This window comes from Kogia breviceps, chromosome 8 (genome assembly GCF_026419965.1).
Source record: "Kogia breviceps isolate mKogBre1 chromosome 8, mKogBre1 haplotype 1, whole genome shotgun sequence".
NCBI lineage: Eukaryota > Metazoa > Chordata > Mammalia > Artiodactyla > Physeteridae > Kogia > Kogia breviceps.
In genome coordinates this window covers 103251721-103268610 of record NC_081317.1, presented here as the reverse complement: position 1 = coordinate 103268610, position 16890 = coordinate 103251721, and the positions used below count along the sequence as shown (strand labels likewise).

At 36.9% G+C, this 16890-nt stretch overlaps 1 protein-coding gene across 4 annotated transcripts in view; it reads right to left on the bottom strand.

The window, feature by feature from the left end:
• PPP3CC (protein phosphatase 3 catalytic subunit gamma) overlaps positions 1 to 16890 on the bottom strand; it is a 90766-nt gene that overhangs the window by 39025 nt on the left and 34851 nt on the right. For all 4 annotated transcript variants that reach the window (XM_067039861.1, XM_059072472.2, XM_059072471.2 and 1 more), the window contains exons 2-4: positions 10963 to 11160; positions 10500 to 10624; positions 1012 to 1123 (exon numbers count right to left, since the gene is read on the bottom strand). In XM_067039861.1, coding sequence (XP_066895962.1) covers positions 1012 to 1123; positions 10500 to 10624; positions 10963 to 11160 — 435 coding nt within the window. The remainder of the gene's footprint in view (positions 1 to 1011; positions 1124 to 10499; positions 10625 to 10962; positions 11161 to 16890) is intronic.

Sequence of the window (16890 nt, the reverse complement as noted above, 5' to 3'; positions counted from 1 at the left end):
AGCTTGTAATGTTTTGAGTTTCAAAAAATTTCTACCTTTAATAATAAATTTTTTTTACTATTACAGTATTATTTATAGTTGGAATCAACCTAAATGTCCTACAGTTGCTACTAAATTGGCCACACACATGATAGTACATTCATAAGATGGAATACTTTAAAAACATTAATATTATATTTTAAAGTCATGTTAAAAATATTTAAAATGGAAAAATGCTATTACATAACATGAAAAGAGCAATTTATTAAACAGTACATATACTATGAGCCCAACTTTATTGCAAAAATATATACAGTTGGCTCTCCATATCCACAGGTTCTGCATCCACGGATTCAACCAACTGAGGAACTACAATATTTGGAGAAAAAAAAAATTCCAGAAAGTTCCAACATGCAAAACTTATATTTGCAGTGGGCCAGCAACTATTTACGTAACATTTACATTGTATTTACAACTATTTACATAGCATCTGTATTAGGTATTATGAATAATCTAGAGATGACAAAGTATACAGGAGAATATATGAAGGTTATATGGAAATACTACACCATTTTAGATAAGGGACTTGAGAATCTGTGGATGTGGGGGTCCTGGAAACAATTCCCGGGAAATCAAGGGAGGATTGTATGGATATAGATATATCTGAACTATTTCATGATAGGTTTTTATGTATACAGAAAAGAATAGAAGACTATATACCAAATAGTGAGATAATAGTGATTAATTTTAAGTAGTGTAATTGTGGACAATTTATATCTTTGGACTTTTTAACGTTTTCCAAATATCCTAAATGTATTACTTATAGACCCGGGGGGATACTCAAAAGTTATTTTCAAAACAAGTGTTAAAAAGTGGAATCTAGGTTCTCTCCAGAAAACAAAACAAAACAAAACAAAAACGAAAACAGAACAGGAAGCATTTGAGGTCCATTAGTTTCTTTTCTTTGTGTTTAATTCGCTGGGACTGGCTAAAGGATAACTTAAAAAGTTCTGGAGGAGTGATTATACTTACATTCCTGTTTGAAGGTGAAATATTCTGTAAGATGCCTGCATTCATGATTTCCTCGAAGCAGAAACAATGTTTTGGGATGATTAATCTTTAAACTCCATAAAAACAGCACACACTACAAGATAAACACAATGATAAAATTTTTATTTTTGATCACAATAACACATAAAGACAATTTATACAAATTCAAATGACTTGCTATAATGGCATATCTCATTGATATTCCCAAGTTGAAACATGAAGAATTCCAGCTTTTGAGTGTGTTGTGCTGTTGCCCTAGAATTTGTCTTTTTTGTTGTTTTTGGTTTTGTGGGTTTTTTTTTTTTTTTGGCTGTGCCACATGGCATGTGGGATCTTAGTTCCCTGACCAGGGACTGAACCCATGCCCCCTGCAGTGGAAGCTCAGAGTCCCAACCACTAGACCTCCAGGGAACTCCCTGCCCTAGAATTTGAAAGAACGTAAGAGAGAAGCCTTCATAGAAATCTCTTCCTAATTTCTGTTCCCATGTTCCATCCAAATATCTAGATCTCTAGGATAAAGTCACCCACACACATACCTTTGTCCTAAAACCTGTATTTTATTTAGTGGGGAAACAGTAGAGACACTTCCACTAAAATCAGGAAAAAGGCAAGGATATCCACTAATACCACTACTATTCAACATTGTACTAGAGGTATTAGCTAACTGAATTAATCAGTTGGAGGCTTAAGAATGAGTAAAGAAAAACAAAAACTATCTCTATTTGCAGATGATATAATAGCATACCTGATAAACTCCAGAAAAATCAATGATACAACTAACTAAACTAATAAAAAATTCAGTAACATGGAAGGATATAAAATTAACATACAAAATCAATAGGCTTCTATACACAAACAATAAGTGGGACACAATGGTAGACAAAACTCCATTTACAATAGTAGCAAAGAAGATTAACTACATAGGAATAAATTTAACAAGAAATGTACAAATCTCATACCAGGAAAAAGTTTAAAAAACACTCCTGAAAGACACAAAAGTAGACATGAACAAATGGAAAGCCATTTCCTGTTTTTGGATAGGATGATTCAGCATTAAAAGATTACAGTTCTTGGGACTTCCCTGGCGGTCCAGTGGTTAAACCTCTGTGCTCCTACTGCAGGGGGAGAGGGTTCCATCCCTGGTCAGGTAACTAAGATCCCACATGCTGCACAACGCAGCCAAAAAAAAGAAAAAAGAAAAGATTACAGTTCTTCCTAGTTTATAAACCCATTACATTTCCAATAAAAATACCATAAGCTATTTTATGGAGTTAGACAAGTTGATAATAAAATTTATATGGCAAAATAAACATGTAAGAACAGCCAGGAAACAGCCAGAAAAACACTGAAAAAGATGGTTAAAACATACTATAAACTTTCTAAATTAAAATAGTGGTCCTGGCACATATGTAGATAAATATTCCAGTGGAATAAAATGGGTCAGAAATTAATGCACGTACATATGAAAATTTGAGATATAAGAAAGGTGGCACCCTAAATCACTGGAGAAATGATGAGCTTCTTAATAAATGTCTCTGGGACAACTGGTGCTATTTCAAAAAAAAATTAGATCCATATCTCACATAATGAATAACAAATGGATAAGGGATCTAAATATCAAAATGCAACCATACAAGTTCTAGAAGAAAACATGTAGGTGAGTTTTCTTTAGCCTTAGTGTGTGTAGGGAAAAACTTTAAAACTAATGACTAAAAGTCCAAAGGCAAAAAAAGAAAAGATGGGTAAATTTGACTACATAAAAATAATTTGCACGGTATAAAATAATTTGGCAAGGGCTTCCCTGGTGGCACAGTGGTTGAGAATCCGCCTGCTCATGCAGGGAACACGGGTTCGTGCCCCGGTCCGGGAAGATCCCACATGCCGCGGAGCGGCTGGGCCCGTGAGCCATGGCCGCTGAGCCTGCGCGTCCTGTTGCGGAGCAACCTCTCTCTATATATACAGAGGTTCTCACTATATATAACCAAGCTACACACACACACACACACACACACACACACACACACACACGTGTGTGTGTGTGTATATATATATATATATATATACATATATACACGCATACATATATATCTCCTAGCTCCTTCTGCTGAGAGGGCCTAGGACCTCAAAATCACTATGTATATTGATTTTGGGATTACAAACAAATTTTAGTAGGGAGGCATATATACAAATACAGAATCCGTGAATAATGAAAATAAATCATATAGTCTGATCGTGAAATATACATATCTCATTCATATACAGCTTCAAAACATAAGCAAAAATTGACAGGACTATTGTGAGAAACAGCTAAATCAATAACTGTAGCTGGAGATTTTGACGCAAACCCAAGAGTAAATCATAGTTCAAGCAAACAAAAATAATCAAACTTATAGAGAACAAGTGAACAAGTACAGAATGCATTATTTTCAAGTATATATGGGATAGTCCCAAAAATCTACTGGGTACCACAATAAATTCCAAAGGGAGTCTCAATAAATTCCAAAGAATGAATATTATTCAGATTTTGTTCTCTAATCAAATTACACTAATTAGAATCAGTAACAAAATACTAACTCTAAAAAAATCCCACATGACTGGAAACAAAAAACATACTGCTTCATTGTCTTAGGGTTTAAAGATAATTCTTTAAAAAATGCTGAATGATAATAAAAACAATACATGTCAAAATCTGTGGGACCCAGATAAAGCAGCACTTAAAAGGCAATGTACCTTAGTAAGTACATTTATTTTTTAAAACAGATATGCAGGGCTTCCCTGGTGGCACAGTGGTTGAGAGTCCGCCTGCCGATGCAGGGAACAGGGGTTCGTGCCCCGGTCCGGGAAGATCCCACATGCCGCGGAGCGCCTGGGCCCGTGGGCCTTGGCCGCTGAGCCTGTGCGTCCGGAGCCTGTGCTCCGCAACGGGAGAGGCCACAGCAGTGAGAGGCCCGTATACCACCAAAAAAACCCCCCAAAAACCAAAAACCAAAAAAACAAACAAAAAAAACAGATATGCAAATATGTTTGTATATGCTTAACCTACCTCTGAAATGTCAAACAAGAAACTCAACAGTGATTGTATGGGTGGAATGGCTAATATATGAGAAGACGCTCAGTGTCATTAGTAATTAAAAGAAATATTAATTGAAATGATAATAAGATACTACTTTATCATTTTGGTAAATATTAGAAAATGAGATAAAACCAAACTCTGGAAGAGGGACGTGAGGAAATATGAACTCTTAGGTGCTACTGGTAGGAGTATAGACTGGTACAGCTGTTCTGAAGAGTGATCTGCAATAATCAGTTCAAGTATTACATGAAGGTAGGTACCCTTTTCCCTAGCAATTCCACTCTTGTTCATAAACCATAGAGAAACTAAAACATGGGACAATAAGTGGATTTATATAAGAGTGTGCCTCACAGCAGTGTTCATGATAGAAAGAAACTAGAGGCAACCTAGTGTCCACCACCGAGAACAGAGAACTAAAATGTCATAGATGTATACTATGGGATACTATGGAGCAGACAGAAACCCAGATAGATCTTAAAAACATACTGATATGTGAAAAACAAAGTCAACAGAAAGACAGCTACGGAAGTGATTCTCAGGGTGGTCACAGTCATCTGTGGTACATCAGCACCACACAGCAACTTGTTAGAATATACATTCTCAGGGTCTATCCCAGACCTAAAGAATCAGAAATTCTGGGGTGGGCTAAAGCAATCTGTTCTTCAACAAGCCCTCCAGGTAATTATGATGCATGCTAAAGTTTGAGAATGACTGAATAGCACCATAACATTTATGTAAAATTAAAATACTTTTCCCATAAAAATGTTGTATATTAAAAAATTAATAATAATGTATGTATTCTGAGGCAAACACTAAATACAATAGAAACATGTATAGTTGGGAGAGGGAGTAAGGAAAGTAGAGGTCACAGATAAGAAAAACAAAACAAAACAATAGAGGGACTTCGAAAAGACTGGTAATAAATGTGCCATGAGCTTAAGAGCTTAATTCAACCAAGATTTCCCACCTTTTTGAAAGGAAAGACTTCAAAATCCTGAATCCAAATGCTTCTCAAAATGACTCTAATGTTGGTGACTCTAAGTCACCAACATCTCCTGCCTATGCTTACTGGATGAGATTACTAATGAGTCTTTCTGGGCTCCCATAGTTAGTCCACCACGTAACAGCCAGAGTAATTGTTTTAAAACATAAATGTGAATATGTCACTTCCATGCTTAACAAACAAATAAACAAACAAAAAAGTTCTAATGGCTTCCCACGGCATTCAGAATAAAACCCAAACTCTACCATGGTTTGCAAGGCCTGACATCATGTAAACCCTACCTATGTCTCTGATACACTGTCTACATTGTCCCCTTACTCATTCTGTCTAGCCACACTGACCTAGTTTCTATTCCTGGGCTGCCTTAAGCTTGCTCCTTCCTCAGAGCTTTTACACTTGATATGCCCTTTGCCTGGAGTGTACTCACCCCACCCCTCCATCTACACATGGCTCATTCCCTCACGTCATTCAAGTTTTTGTTCAAATATTACCTCTTCAGATAGGACTTCCCTGATCTCCAACTAAATTAGCTACTCCTGTCCCCCTTCTGTCCCTTACCCTGATTTGATTTTCATAGACACTAAGCAAATATAAGATGCCATCTCTCTCACTAGAAAACACAATAGGGACTTGCCTGGTGTCGCAGTGGTTAAGACTCCGCGCTACCAATGCAGGGAGCCCGAGTTCAATCCCTGGTCAGGAACTAGATCCCACATGCATGCCACAACTCAGAAGCCTGACTGCCGCAACTAAGGAGCCCACCTGCCACAACTAAGACCCAGTGCAACCAAATAAATAAATAAATAAATATTAAAAAACAAAACAAAACAATAAAGGACTTGGCTTTGCTTGTTTATCTCCACATCCCCAGAATTTAACAATGTCTCTCAACTTAGGTACTATTAACAAGCATAATTCTTTGTTGCAGGATGTTTTGTATTCCTGAACCCTGCTCATTAAATGCCAGTAGAACTTCTCAATTATTGTGACAAACCATTCATATATCATTGTACATAATTATGAGTACATCTGCAGTATAGTTTCTCAAAAATGAAATTGTTGGATCAAAATAATGTACATTTTGAGACAGACCTTGCAAAATAAACACTATAAAATGTAAATATATAGACACATACAAATATAATTTGATGGCTTTTTCCTTTTTTGGGTTGACTTTTGTTTTCAACATAATATTTCAAATTTCACAAAATATTCCAAGGAAAAATTACATTAAATTCATATGTAAACATAGAAAGCACTTTCTCTTTTCCTACTTACCTTTCCCAACCAAGAACATGATATATCTTTTGAATTATTTGGTCTTTATCTCTGCCTCCTGAAATGACCAACTAAACTTTTTGAAGTAATGAGCTATAATGCTCATCCACACTACAATGTAATTTGGTTGATATACTTCTCAGCCTCTAATCTCAAGTTTTATTTCCTTGTATTATACATCAGGATGCAACTGTACAATTATCTTGTACACATCAATTAAAGGTCATGATTATCAGGAGATCTGTTCGATACTCTTTGTATTTCTATGTGAACAGAATGTTTACTCCACCTCAAGAATCATTTCTATATGTCAACAATTGTTCATCAGTTGTCCATGTGATAACATTTACATCACCTAAACATCTGATAACATCTTCTCTTTGGTGGCTCCTGTGCATTTAGTACAACACATCCTATGCTGAAAATGTTCCCTTTAATCCTTTCTCTTATTATAAAATCAATGAAAGGAAACTAAAATTTAGCTTCCCCTACCACAGAGGAAGTACTTTATAATGGGTGCAAATGAAGAAGGAATATCAAAAGGCTCAGACAAAAGTGAAACTTTACTATTCTGTTTTATCAGTCACATTTGGACCAGTCCCTGGTGTACTACCAAAGCCCACATTGCTTCAGGAAAGATCAATGCTTGCTCTGGGCATGGAAAAAAAAAATCATCATGCCTTGATTCTCTCATACAGGCTCAAGGAAAGAGAAATTATTAAGTATGGAGGAGAAAATAAAGTTCTGTGAAAACGATTTGGCAATACATATCAAAAGTCTTAAAAATGCTCACACTCTTAAAAATACTCATTCTAAGAATCCAATCTAAGGAAATATCAGAAATGTTATTAAAGATGTATTCAAAACGATGTTAATTGCAGCAATATGCAGAACACAAACAACTGGAAAACAACCTTGTACCACTTACAGTACAAGTGATACAATATCCAATTAACTGCTGCTTAAGCCATAAAGACATTTAAACATCTCAGAAAACAAGCAGTCTGGAGGTAAGATGTCTAGGTTTAGCGCACCAGCTCAACATCTTCACCAAGAAATCATGCCCTCTCTCCCTCTTTGATCTGCTATTCACAGCAGGTCTGCTTTTCATTCTTAGTTATAGCACCTCCTCATGGTCACAAAATGGCTGCTACAGCACACACACCCACATTTGACATGACATAGTGGAATGGGGGTCCAAAAGCTTTCACCTTGCAAGAGTCTTTTCATCTGGAAAGAAAAAATTTCAAAACAACACACACAAACAACAACGACAACACAACATGCAGAAGTCCCTTTATATATTACTGGGCAAAAGAGGATCTCATGTTTACCCTGGACTAATCACTGGTAACAGGGAATGGATTGCCATGGCTTCACACCAACCAGAATTCATTCCCTTGGGCTGGGATAAGGGCCTTCCTTCCCTGAAATTAAAAGTTCTCCCTGAGAACTTTTAAATAGGTACAGTCTGCAATGTTACAATCTGCAAGTATGATCTCCACCCATCCCAGGTACCTATTTAGTTCTCCCTGACAACCCCCAATCCCATTTATCTGAACAAAACAGGGATTTGATAGTAAAGTAAGGAAGAAGGAGAGAAAAGGTAGGCAAATAAGCAGTACCTGCTACAAACCATATTATCCAAAGAGAAATGGTGAAATAAATTATGGTATTTATACCATTAAACATACTTTTGGAGAAATTTTAATGATAGACAAAAGTGCTCTCAAGACAATGATGAGTGGGGGCAAAAGACTACAAAAGAGAATGCACACAACGATCTCAATTTTCTTTAAAAAAGAAAAAAGAAAAAGAAAAAAAAAAAGAAAAAAGAAAAAGACTGTGAGGAAATGTAACAAAATGTTAATAGTAATTTCATTATAATTCATTTATAACTTCATTTATAAGAATTATTTTCTTAGATCCTGCATTTCCCAATTTTTCTACAAAAAATGACTATTTATAACAAAAAATTATAATAGGGACCCCATTACCTTATTTTCATCTGTTTGACAGAAACATCACACTCATGCTTATCAAGGACTTTGATAAAAATGTATTGTTCAAGTATATACTTGTATCATCTTAGACTAAGTTGTAGCTTACAGAAATCTATAATCTTAGTGGTCTATAAGTGCCTTCCAACTAACACGAGATATATCCTACAGTTCAGTTTTAAAACTGGTATAACACAGCATTGTCAATTTAAAGTTTTGATTCATTTATCTCTTAAGCTGTTCCAGAAAAACGCTTTGTTAGCCAAACATCAAATAACAGGATAAAGCCAAATACAAACTATGATTTATTAACATTCATTCAGTCAACAAATATTGAATGCCTACTATGTGTCAGGCACTGTGTTCAGTCCTAATATGAAGAATATTGCTAATAATTAAATAAGTACTTTCAGGGACTTCCCTGGTGGTCTAGTGGGTAAGACTCTGTGCTTCCCAAGGCAGGGGGCCGGGGTTCGACCCCTGGTCAGGGAACTAGATCCCATATGCATGCCGCAACTAAGAGTTCTCATGCTACAACTGATAAGCCCACATGCTGCAACTAAGAAGTCTGCATGCCACAACTAAAAGATCCTGCATACTGCAACAAAGACCCGGCACAGCCAAAATAGATAAATAAATATTAAAATAAATAAATAAATATTTTCATATCGTACTGAGTGATCTATTCATAAGTATATCTTTTCTATTAGACTGTCAGCTCCCATAGAGACCATGAATCCTTCTCATTATTTGATGCTCGGAGCCTGCCATAAAGTTGGCACTCAGGAAACACTTGTTGATGAGTAACAGAAAAAATACGTTAACACAAAATATTCTGAATATGGCATATGTGTACAAAAATCATTGTGTGTGTGTGTGTGTGTGTGTGTGTGTGTGTGCATTGTGAATATATTGATGCATTGAAACTATTTTTAAAGTATGTGAATTAGTAATCAGAGGGTGATTTGACACAATATTTATCCTTTTAAAAAGTTATTTCTGGGCTTCCCTGGTGGCGCAGTAGTTGAGAATTTGCCTGCCAATGCAGAGGACACGGGTTCAAGCCCTGGTCTGGGAAGATCCCATATGCTGCGGAGCAACTAGGCCCATGAGGCACAACTACTGAGCCTGCGCATCTGGAGCTTGTGCTCCGCAACAAGAGGCCGCAACAGTGAGAGGCCCGCGCACTGCAATGAAGAGTGGCCCCTGCTCCCTGCAACTAGAGAAAGCCCACGCACAGAAACGAAGACCCAACACAGCCAAAAATAAAAAATAAAAAAATTAATTAATTTTAAAAAGCTTTTTCATTAAATAAAATTAATTAAAAATTCAGTAAGTTCTGTATTCTTTTCTTCAGCCTCTAAAACTTCCTCATGCTACTAAACACAAAGAACTAAGCATTCAATGTGTCTTTCAAACACCCATACTTTTGACGTACTGTCTAGTAAAACAGGATGTGGATAGGAATATGAGAGGCTTTTAATGTTACAGTCTGCAAGTATGATCTCCACCCATCCCAGGTACCTATTTAGAAATCTTGGGAATTTACTGAGCAGCAGGGAGAATGTGCTTATTTCCTTAGCTTCTATCATTAACTTTCAAACTCATAGATGACACTAAATGAATTTGAGACACTGGCAAGATAATACTGAACTTTTCTGATTCATGAACTTAGACTGCCTATCTAACTAAAGAGTAAGATATATTTCTCTTGTCATTTATTTTCCTGGCAGCTTTAGTATCACAGCTGCTTTTTTTTTTTGCGGTATGCGGGCCTCTCACTGTTGTGGCCTCTCCCGTTGCGGAGCACAGGCTCAGCAGCCATGGCTCACCGGCCCAGCCACTCCGCGGCATGTGGGATCTTCCCAGACCGGGGCACGAACCCGTGTCCTCTGCATCGGCAGGCGGACTCTCAACCACTGCGCTACCAGGGAAGCCCAAGAAATAGTTCTTTTTCTATCAATTAAAACGTATCTCTATCACTTTAATCATTGAAAGTAACAAAGTTTATAAATTCTGCCAGTGTTCTCATTTTAATTTCTTCTACTGAAGAATGGAAAGAAATTTTTTTAAAAAGATAATATGATAGTTCCAACACATCCAGTTTAATATTTACCTCTATACTGAAATAGCCTCTGTCCACATAGTCACCCAGAAAGAGGTAGCGTGTATTACTAGGTGATCCTCCAACTTCAAACAACTTCATCAGGTCAAAAAACTGTCCATGAATGTCACCACATACTAGGAAAAAAAAACAGACCTAGGGTGAGGTGAAAAATTATGTCTTAGAAGAGAAAGGGCATTACACCAATAGGACCACAGTTTAACTTTTAACTTAAATCAGTCTAGCTTTTGACTGGACTGCTCGATAATTGCAGGCAATCTATCAATATGAAATAGTCCTACTGGAAATATTAGACATTTTAAATTGTATTTCTTCAATGAATGACAAACATACTAAACAATCCTAAGACTGCTCACAATTCCTAGAATAATTATCACACATTTTAGTTGGTTATTTGTAATCACTTCTCAAATTAGCTCAAATCTAAGTACCACCATGCGAATACTTCTCATACCTGTGATTGGAGCATCTACTTCTATCATTGTCTTCTCTTGTCTCAGGATGGCAGCCCCATCATTAATTATCTTTAAGGCTACTTCCTCTTCCAGTCGCCCTTCCTTTACCAAATGGTTTTTCAAAACATCAATTTTAGGTTTCCCATTCTCAAATACTTCCTTCAAAGTAAGCCGCTGTGTTGGAGGAAAGGGGACAGCTAGGAAGAGAGAAAAAAAAAATTTTAAACAGTTAAAGGTATAGAGAAAAACCATAAACACATTACTTTTACGTAACAAATTAAACCTAATGCATCACCACGATTTCACATCCACAGCACCAGAACTACATGGGAAAAAAATCAAAGATACTGTATATTATAGGTGATCGATTCTAATTTTTTAAAAGGCCACAGTTAAAGTCAAAGTCATTTAAAAGATATACGTGTGTGTGCATGTATAAATTATGTTATATATATAAAGATAAAAGACTTGAAGTTGATTCAGTAGATAAGCTAAAAGTGAGACAAGGGACTAGATGATATGAGTATCTTTTATCTATGGAAAACGTGTTAAAAATGAAACTATGGTTTAAAAAAATGAAGGAAAAGAAATCACAACACTAAAAGGGCATTTATTTCTTCCAAACAGACCTAATGAAACCATGTCTTGGAAGTTTGACTTCAGTTCCTGATCAGGGGAATCATAGATGTTTTTTGTTTGTTTTTTGCGGTACGCGGACCTCTCACGGCCGTGGTCTCTCGCGTTGCGGAGCACAGGCTCCGGACGCGCAGGCTCAGCGGCCATGGCCCACGGGCTTAGCCGCTCCGCGGCATGTGGGATCTTTCCGGAACGGGGCACGAACCCGTGTCCCCTGCATCGGCAGGCGGACTCTCAACCACTGCGCCACCAGGGAAGCCCATAGATGTTTTTCATGTATGTACGTATGTATTATTAAAAGGTAGTTGCTTAAAATATTACTGATAACCAGAACACAACTAACAGGATGGAGCTCTTCCACAGAATAACTTGCTATAGTAACAGAGCATAAACTTGAGAAAAATAGGTATGGGAGGTCTAGTTGTGTTTTCTAATCTCGAAATGTTAACATTAACTTCAGTCTACACTGGATATAAAGTTTATATACAACATCATGGTAAATTAGCAACTTGAACAGAAAAAAAATTTTGACATTTTAAAATTGGCTATCACCTCTTCTTTTACCTATCTTATAATGTAGTCTACTTTAGATTCCCTGTGACCCAACAGCCAGAAGTCTATAAACCATAAGGTTTTTTTATTTTAGCATCTTTATTGGAGCATAACTGCTTTAGAATGGTGTGTTAGTTTCTGCTTTATAACAAAGTTAATCAGTTATACATATACATATGTTCCCACATCTCTTCCCTCTTGTGTCTCTCTCCCTCACACCCTCCCTATCCCACCCCTCTAGGTGGTCACAAAGCACTGAGCTGATCTCCCTGTGCTATGAGGCTTCTTCCCACTAGCTATCTATTTTATGTTTGGTAGTGTATATATGTCCATGCCACTCTCTCACTTTGTCACAGCTTACCCTTCCCCCTCCCCATATCCTCAAGTCCATGCTCTAGTAGGTCTGTGTCTTTATTCCCGTCTTACCCCTAGGTTCTTCATGACATTTATTTTTCTTAGATTCCATATATACCGTGTTAGCATACGGTATTTGTCTCTCTCTTTCTGACTTACTTCACTCTGTATGACAGACTCTAGGTCCATCCACCTCACTACAAATAAATCAATTTTGTTTCTTTTAATGGCTGAGTAATATTCCATTGTATATATGTGCCACATCTTTTTTATCCATTCATCCGATGATGGACACTTAGATTGCTTCCATGTCCTGGCTATTGTAAATAGAGCTGCAATGAACATTTTGGTACATGACTCTTTTTGAATTATGGTTTTCTCAGGGTATATGCCCAGTAGTGGGACTGCTGGGTCATATGGTAGTTCTATTTGTAGTTTTTTAAGGAATCTCCATACTGTTCTCCATAGTGGCTGTACCAATTCACATTCCCACCAGCAGTGCAAGAGTGTTCCCTTTTCTTCACACCCTCTCCAGCATTTAGTGTTTCTAGATTTTTTGATGATATGGCCATTCTGACCAGTGTGAGATGATATCTCATTGTAGTTTTGATTTGCATTTCTCTAATGATGAATGATGTTGAGCATTCTTTCATGTGTTGGTTGGCAATCTGTATATCTTCCTTGGAGAAATGTCTATTTAGGTCTTCTGCCCATTTTTGGATTGGGTTGTTTGTTTTTTTGTTACTGAGCTGCATGAGCTGCTTGTAAATTTCGGAGATTAATCCTTTGTCAGTTGCTTCATTTGCAAATATTTTCTCCCATTCTGAGGGTTGTCTTTTGGTCTTGTTTATGGTTTCCTTTGCTGTGCAAAAGCTTTTAAGTTTCATTAGGTCCCATTTGTTTATTTTTATTTTTATTTCCATTACTGTAGGAGGTGGATCAAAAAATATCTTGCTGTGATTTATGTCAAAGAGTGTTCTTCCTATGTTTTCCTCTAAGAGTTTTATAGTGTCCAGTCTTACATTTAGGTCTCGAATCCATTTTGAGTTTATTATTGTGTATGGTGTTAGGGCGTGTTCTAATTTCATTCTTTTATACATAGCTGTCCAGTTTTCCCAGCACCATTTATTGAAGAGACTGTCTTTTCTCCATTGTATATCCTTGCCTCCTTTGTCATAGATTAGTTGACCACAGGTGCATGGGTTTATCTCTGGACTTTCTATCTTGTTCCATTGATCTAGGTTTCTGTTTTTGTGCCAGTACCATATTGTCTTGATTACTGTAGCTTTGCAGTATAGTCTGAATTCAGTGAGTCTGATTCCTCCAGCTCTGTTTTTTTCCCTCAAGACTGCTTTGGCTATTTGAGGTCTTTTGTGCCTACATACAAATTTTAAGATTTTTTGTTCTAGTTCCATAAAAAATGCCATTGGTAATTTGATAGGGATTGCATTGAATCTGTAGATCGCTTTGGGTAGTATAGTTATTTTCACAATATTGATTCCTCCAATCCAAGAACATGGTATATCTCTCCATCTGTTGGTATCATCTTTAATTTCTTTCATCAGTGTCTCATAGTTTTCTGCATACAGGTCTTTTGTCTCCCTAGGTAGGTTTATTCTTAGGTATTTTATTCTTTTTGTTGCAATGGTAAATGGGAGTGTTTCCTTAATTTCTCTTTCAGATTTTTCATCATTAGTGTATAGGAATGCAAGAGATTTCTGTGTATTAATTTTGTATCCTTCAACTTTACCAAATTCATTGATTAGATCTAGTAGTTTTCTGGTGCCATTTTTAGAATTCTGTATGTATAGTATCATGTCATCTGCAAACAGTGACAGTTTTACTTCTTCTTTTCCAATTTGTATTCCTTTTATTTCTTTTTCTTCTCTGATTGCTGTGGCTAGGACTTCCAAAACTATGTTGAATAATAGTGGTGAGAGTGGACATCCTTTTCTTGTTCCTGATCTCAGAGGAAATGCTTTCAGTTTTTCACCATTGAGAATGATGTTTGCTGTGGGTTTGTAGTATATGGCCTTTATTATGTTGAGGTAGGTTCCCGCTATGCCCACTTTCTGGAGAGTTTTTATCATAAATGGTAAGGGTTATTTTAAAAATCAATATCCTTCAAATCAGAAAAAAAGAATCTTCAACTTTAAAGGAGTGGGTCTTACCACCCTCCAAGTTACCCCTAGCTATGTTTAGAGCCCTGAATTCCATTTCCCTTCTTCTACTGGATAGTTCTATACATACTATAGTTGAGATTGATTCACAGAAGACTGGGAAGAGCCACAATCCAGAGAAGACTAAAGGAAATCGAGCTAAGTCTGCTAATGAAAGGAAACAGTAGAAACTTTCCAAGTAAACGTTAAACCTCTGTTTAAAAAAATATGCCCCAGGCACAGAGTGACCATATGTCTGAGTATCCTGGTTTATTTATTTTGTCCTGATGTAATTATTAATAATGCTTCCTTTTACTCTCAAGTATCCTGATTTAAACAACCTATCCAGGAACAAAATTAATCAGAATCAACTGATCAGAGGCATTTGTTTAGAACACAGATTCTTAGGTCTCATACATGTGGAATCAGGATCTTTGGAGATCTACACAGGCATCTGCATGGTTAACAAGTACCCCAGGCAATTCTCATGCCCACTAATCTCAGATAATCAGCACCTGCATTCCCAGTCACCACATAGTCATAGTTTACTGGTCTTCATGTCCCTTGCCCCAGCCCCTATGTGGCCACTTGAATACACAGAGTTCAGAATTTCTGAGTGAAAAGCAGAGGATCTAGAGTAGTGCTTTGTAAACTGTCTGTTGGAACTGCCCCCACTCCAGCATCAACAAGTGGAAAACTATACTTTGTAAAATGCAATAAAAATAAATTACTAGAAAAATGATCACATGCATAGATGTTGTGCCAATGTCAAGGTGCTATAAAAGTTTTTAAATGCTCACTCTCTGTATTTACTGCAGTTAGTAACAATTCGTGGACAGACATTGGTCCATGAACCACACTTCTGAGTAACACTGGTTTGGATAAATGTGGATTTGGGGGAACAAGAATAAGACTAGAATCAAAACTTAAATACTATGCATATACATGTCTCTAAGCCCAAGTTTGGAAATTTCATTATGTCTTATGTCTAATGTATACAAAAGATGATATTCAACTGGCTTCACTACTCACTTCACAGTGGATGATTATCTAAACCCAAATCTCTGACAAGTTCATTTCAAACTGCCTTTAATGGCACACAGGATTTCATTAATAAAAGATACAACTTAAACACTTGGACTCTGAAGTTGTAACTTCTATCATCTTACCCATGCTTTAAACTATGAAGTATTTGAACTGTAACATAGAGGTTCAGTTCTTGCATCCTTTCAAATTATAAATAAACCACTCACCACCACACATGGAAGTTTCCCTTCGTTTCTGTGGCTGTGTGTTGCCTCTTTAAATATTCCATTTATAAAGCTGTCATCCTTCCAAAATCATGTCTTAGCACAATTTTTCAAATTTCAAAGAAAAGGTACTCAAGTGATTACAAGGCTAATAAGTAATTCCAGACATTTGTTCAAAATATTAAATAGGCATTTTTAAATAAAAGAATCAAAATGTCAGTAGTGTCAGCACTCAAATTACTGCTTTATTGGTTTCTTCATATTATCACTTGGGGTTCCTGGTACCTTCATTTTTAATATAGCCATGTTATTTTATAAACTATAATCATTACCAACAAGAAAGTAGGGTTAACAGAGGGATTAAAGGGTCTCAAAACAAGAGCATAGAGTTAAAAATATTTTTTGACTATGAATCAAAAGGCCATTTATTGGGCTTCCCTGGTGGCGCAGTGGTTGGGAGTCCGCCTGCCAATTTGGGGGACGCGGGTTTGTGCCCCAGTCCGGGAGGGTCCCACATGCTGCGGAGCAGCTGGGACCGTGGGCCATGGCTGCTGGGCCTGCGCGTCCAGAGCCTGTGCTCTGCAACAGGAGAGGCCACGGCAGTGAGAGGCCCGCATACCGCCAAAAAAAAAAAAAAAAAAAGGCCATTTATCCAGAAATGTGATAATTTAGGGGTTATAAAACTACAGTACTTTTTTTTAAGAGTAGAGGAGGTTCTTGTTACTCAAAGATGATTGGTGTTAGTAAAGACCACTTAAAGTGTATCCACATTAAAAAGAAAAATAACAGTTACTCCAAGAGGTCTGAGGTGGTATCTTGCTATGATTTTAATTTGCATTTCCCAGATGATTAGTGATGTTGAGCACCTTTTCATGTACCTGTTGGCCATCTGTAATGTCTCCTTTGGGAAAATGTCTATTCAGTTCCTCTTTCCATTTTTAAATTGGATTGTTTGGGTTTTTTGCTATTGAGTTGT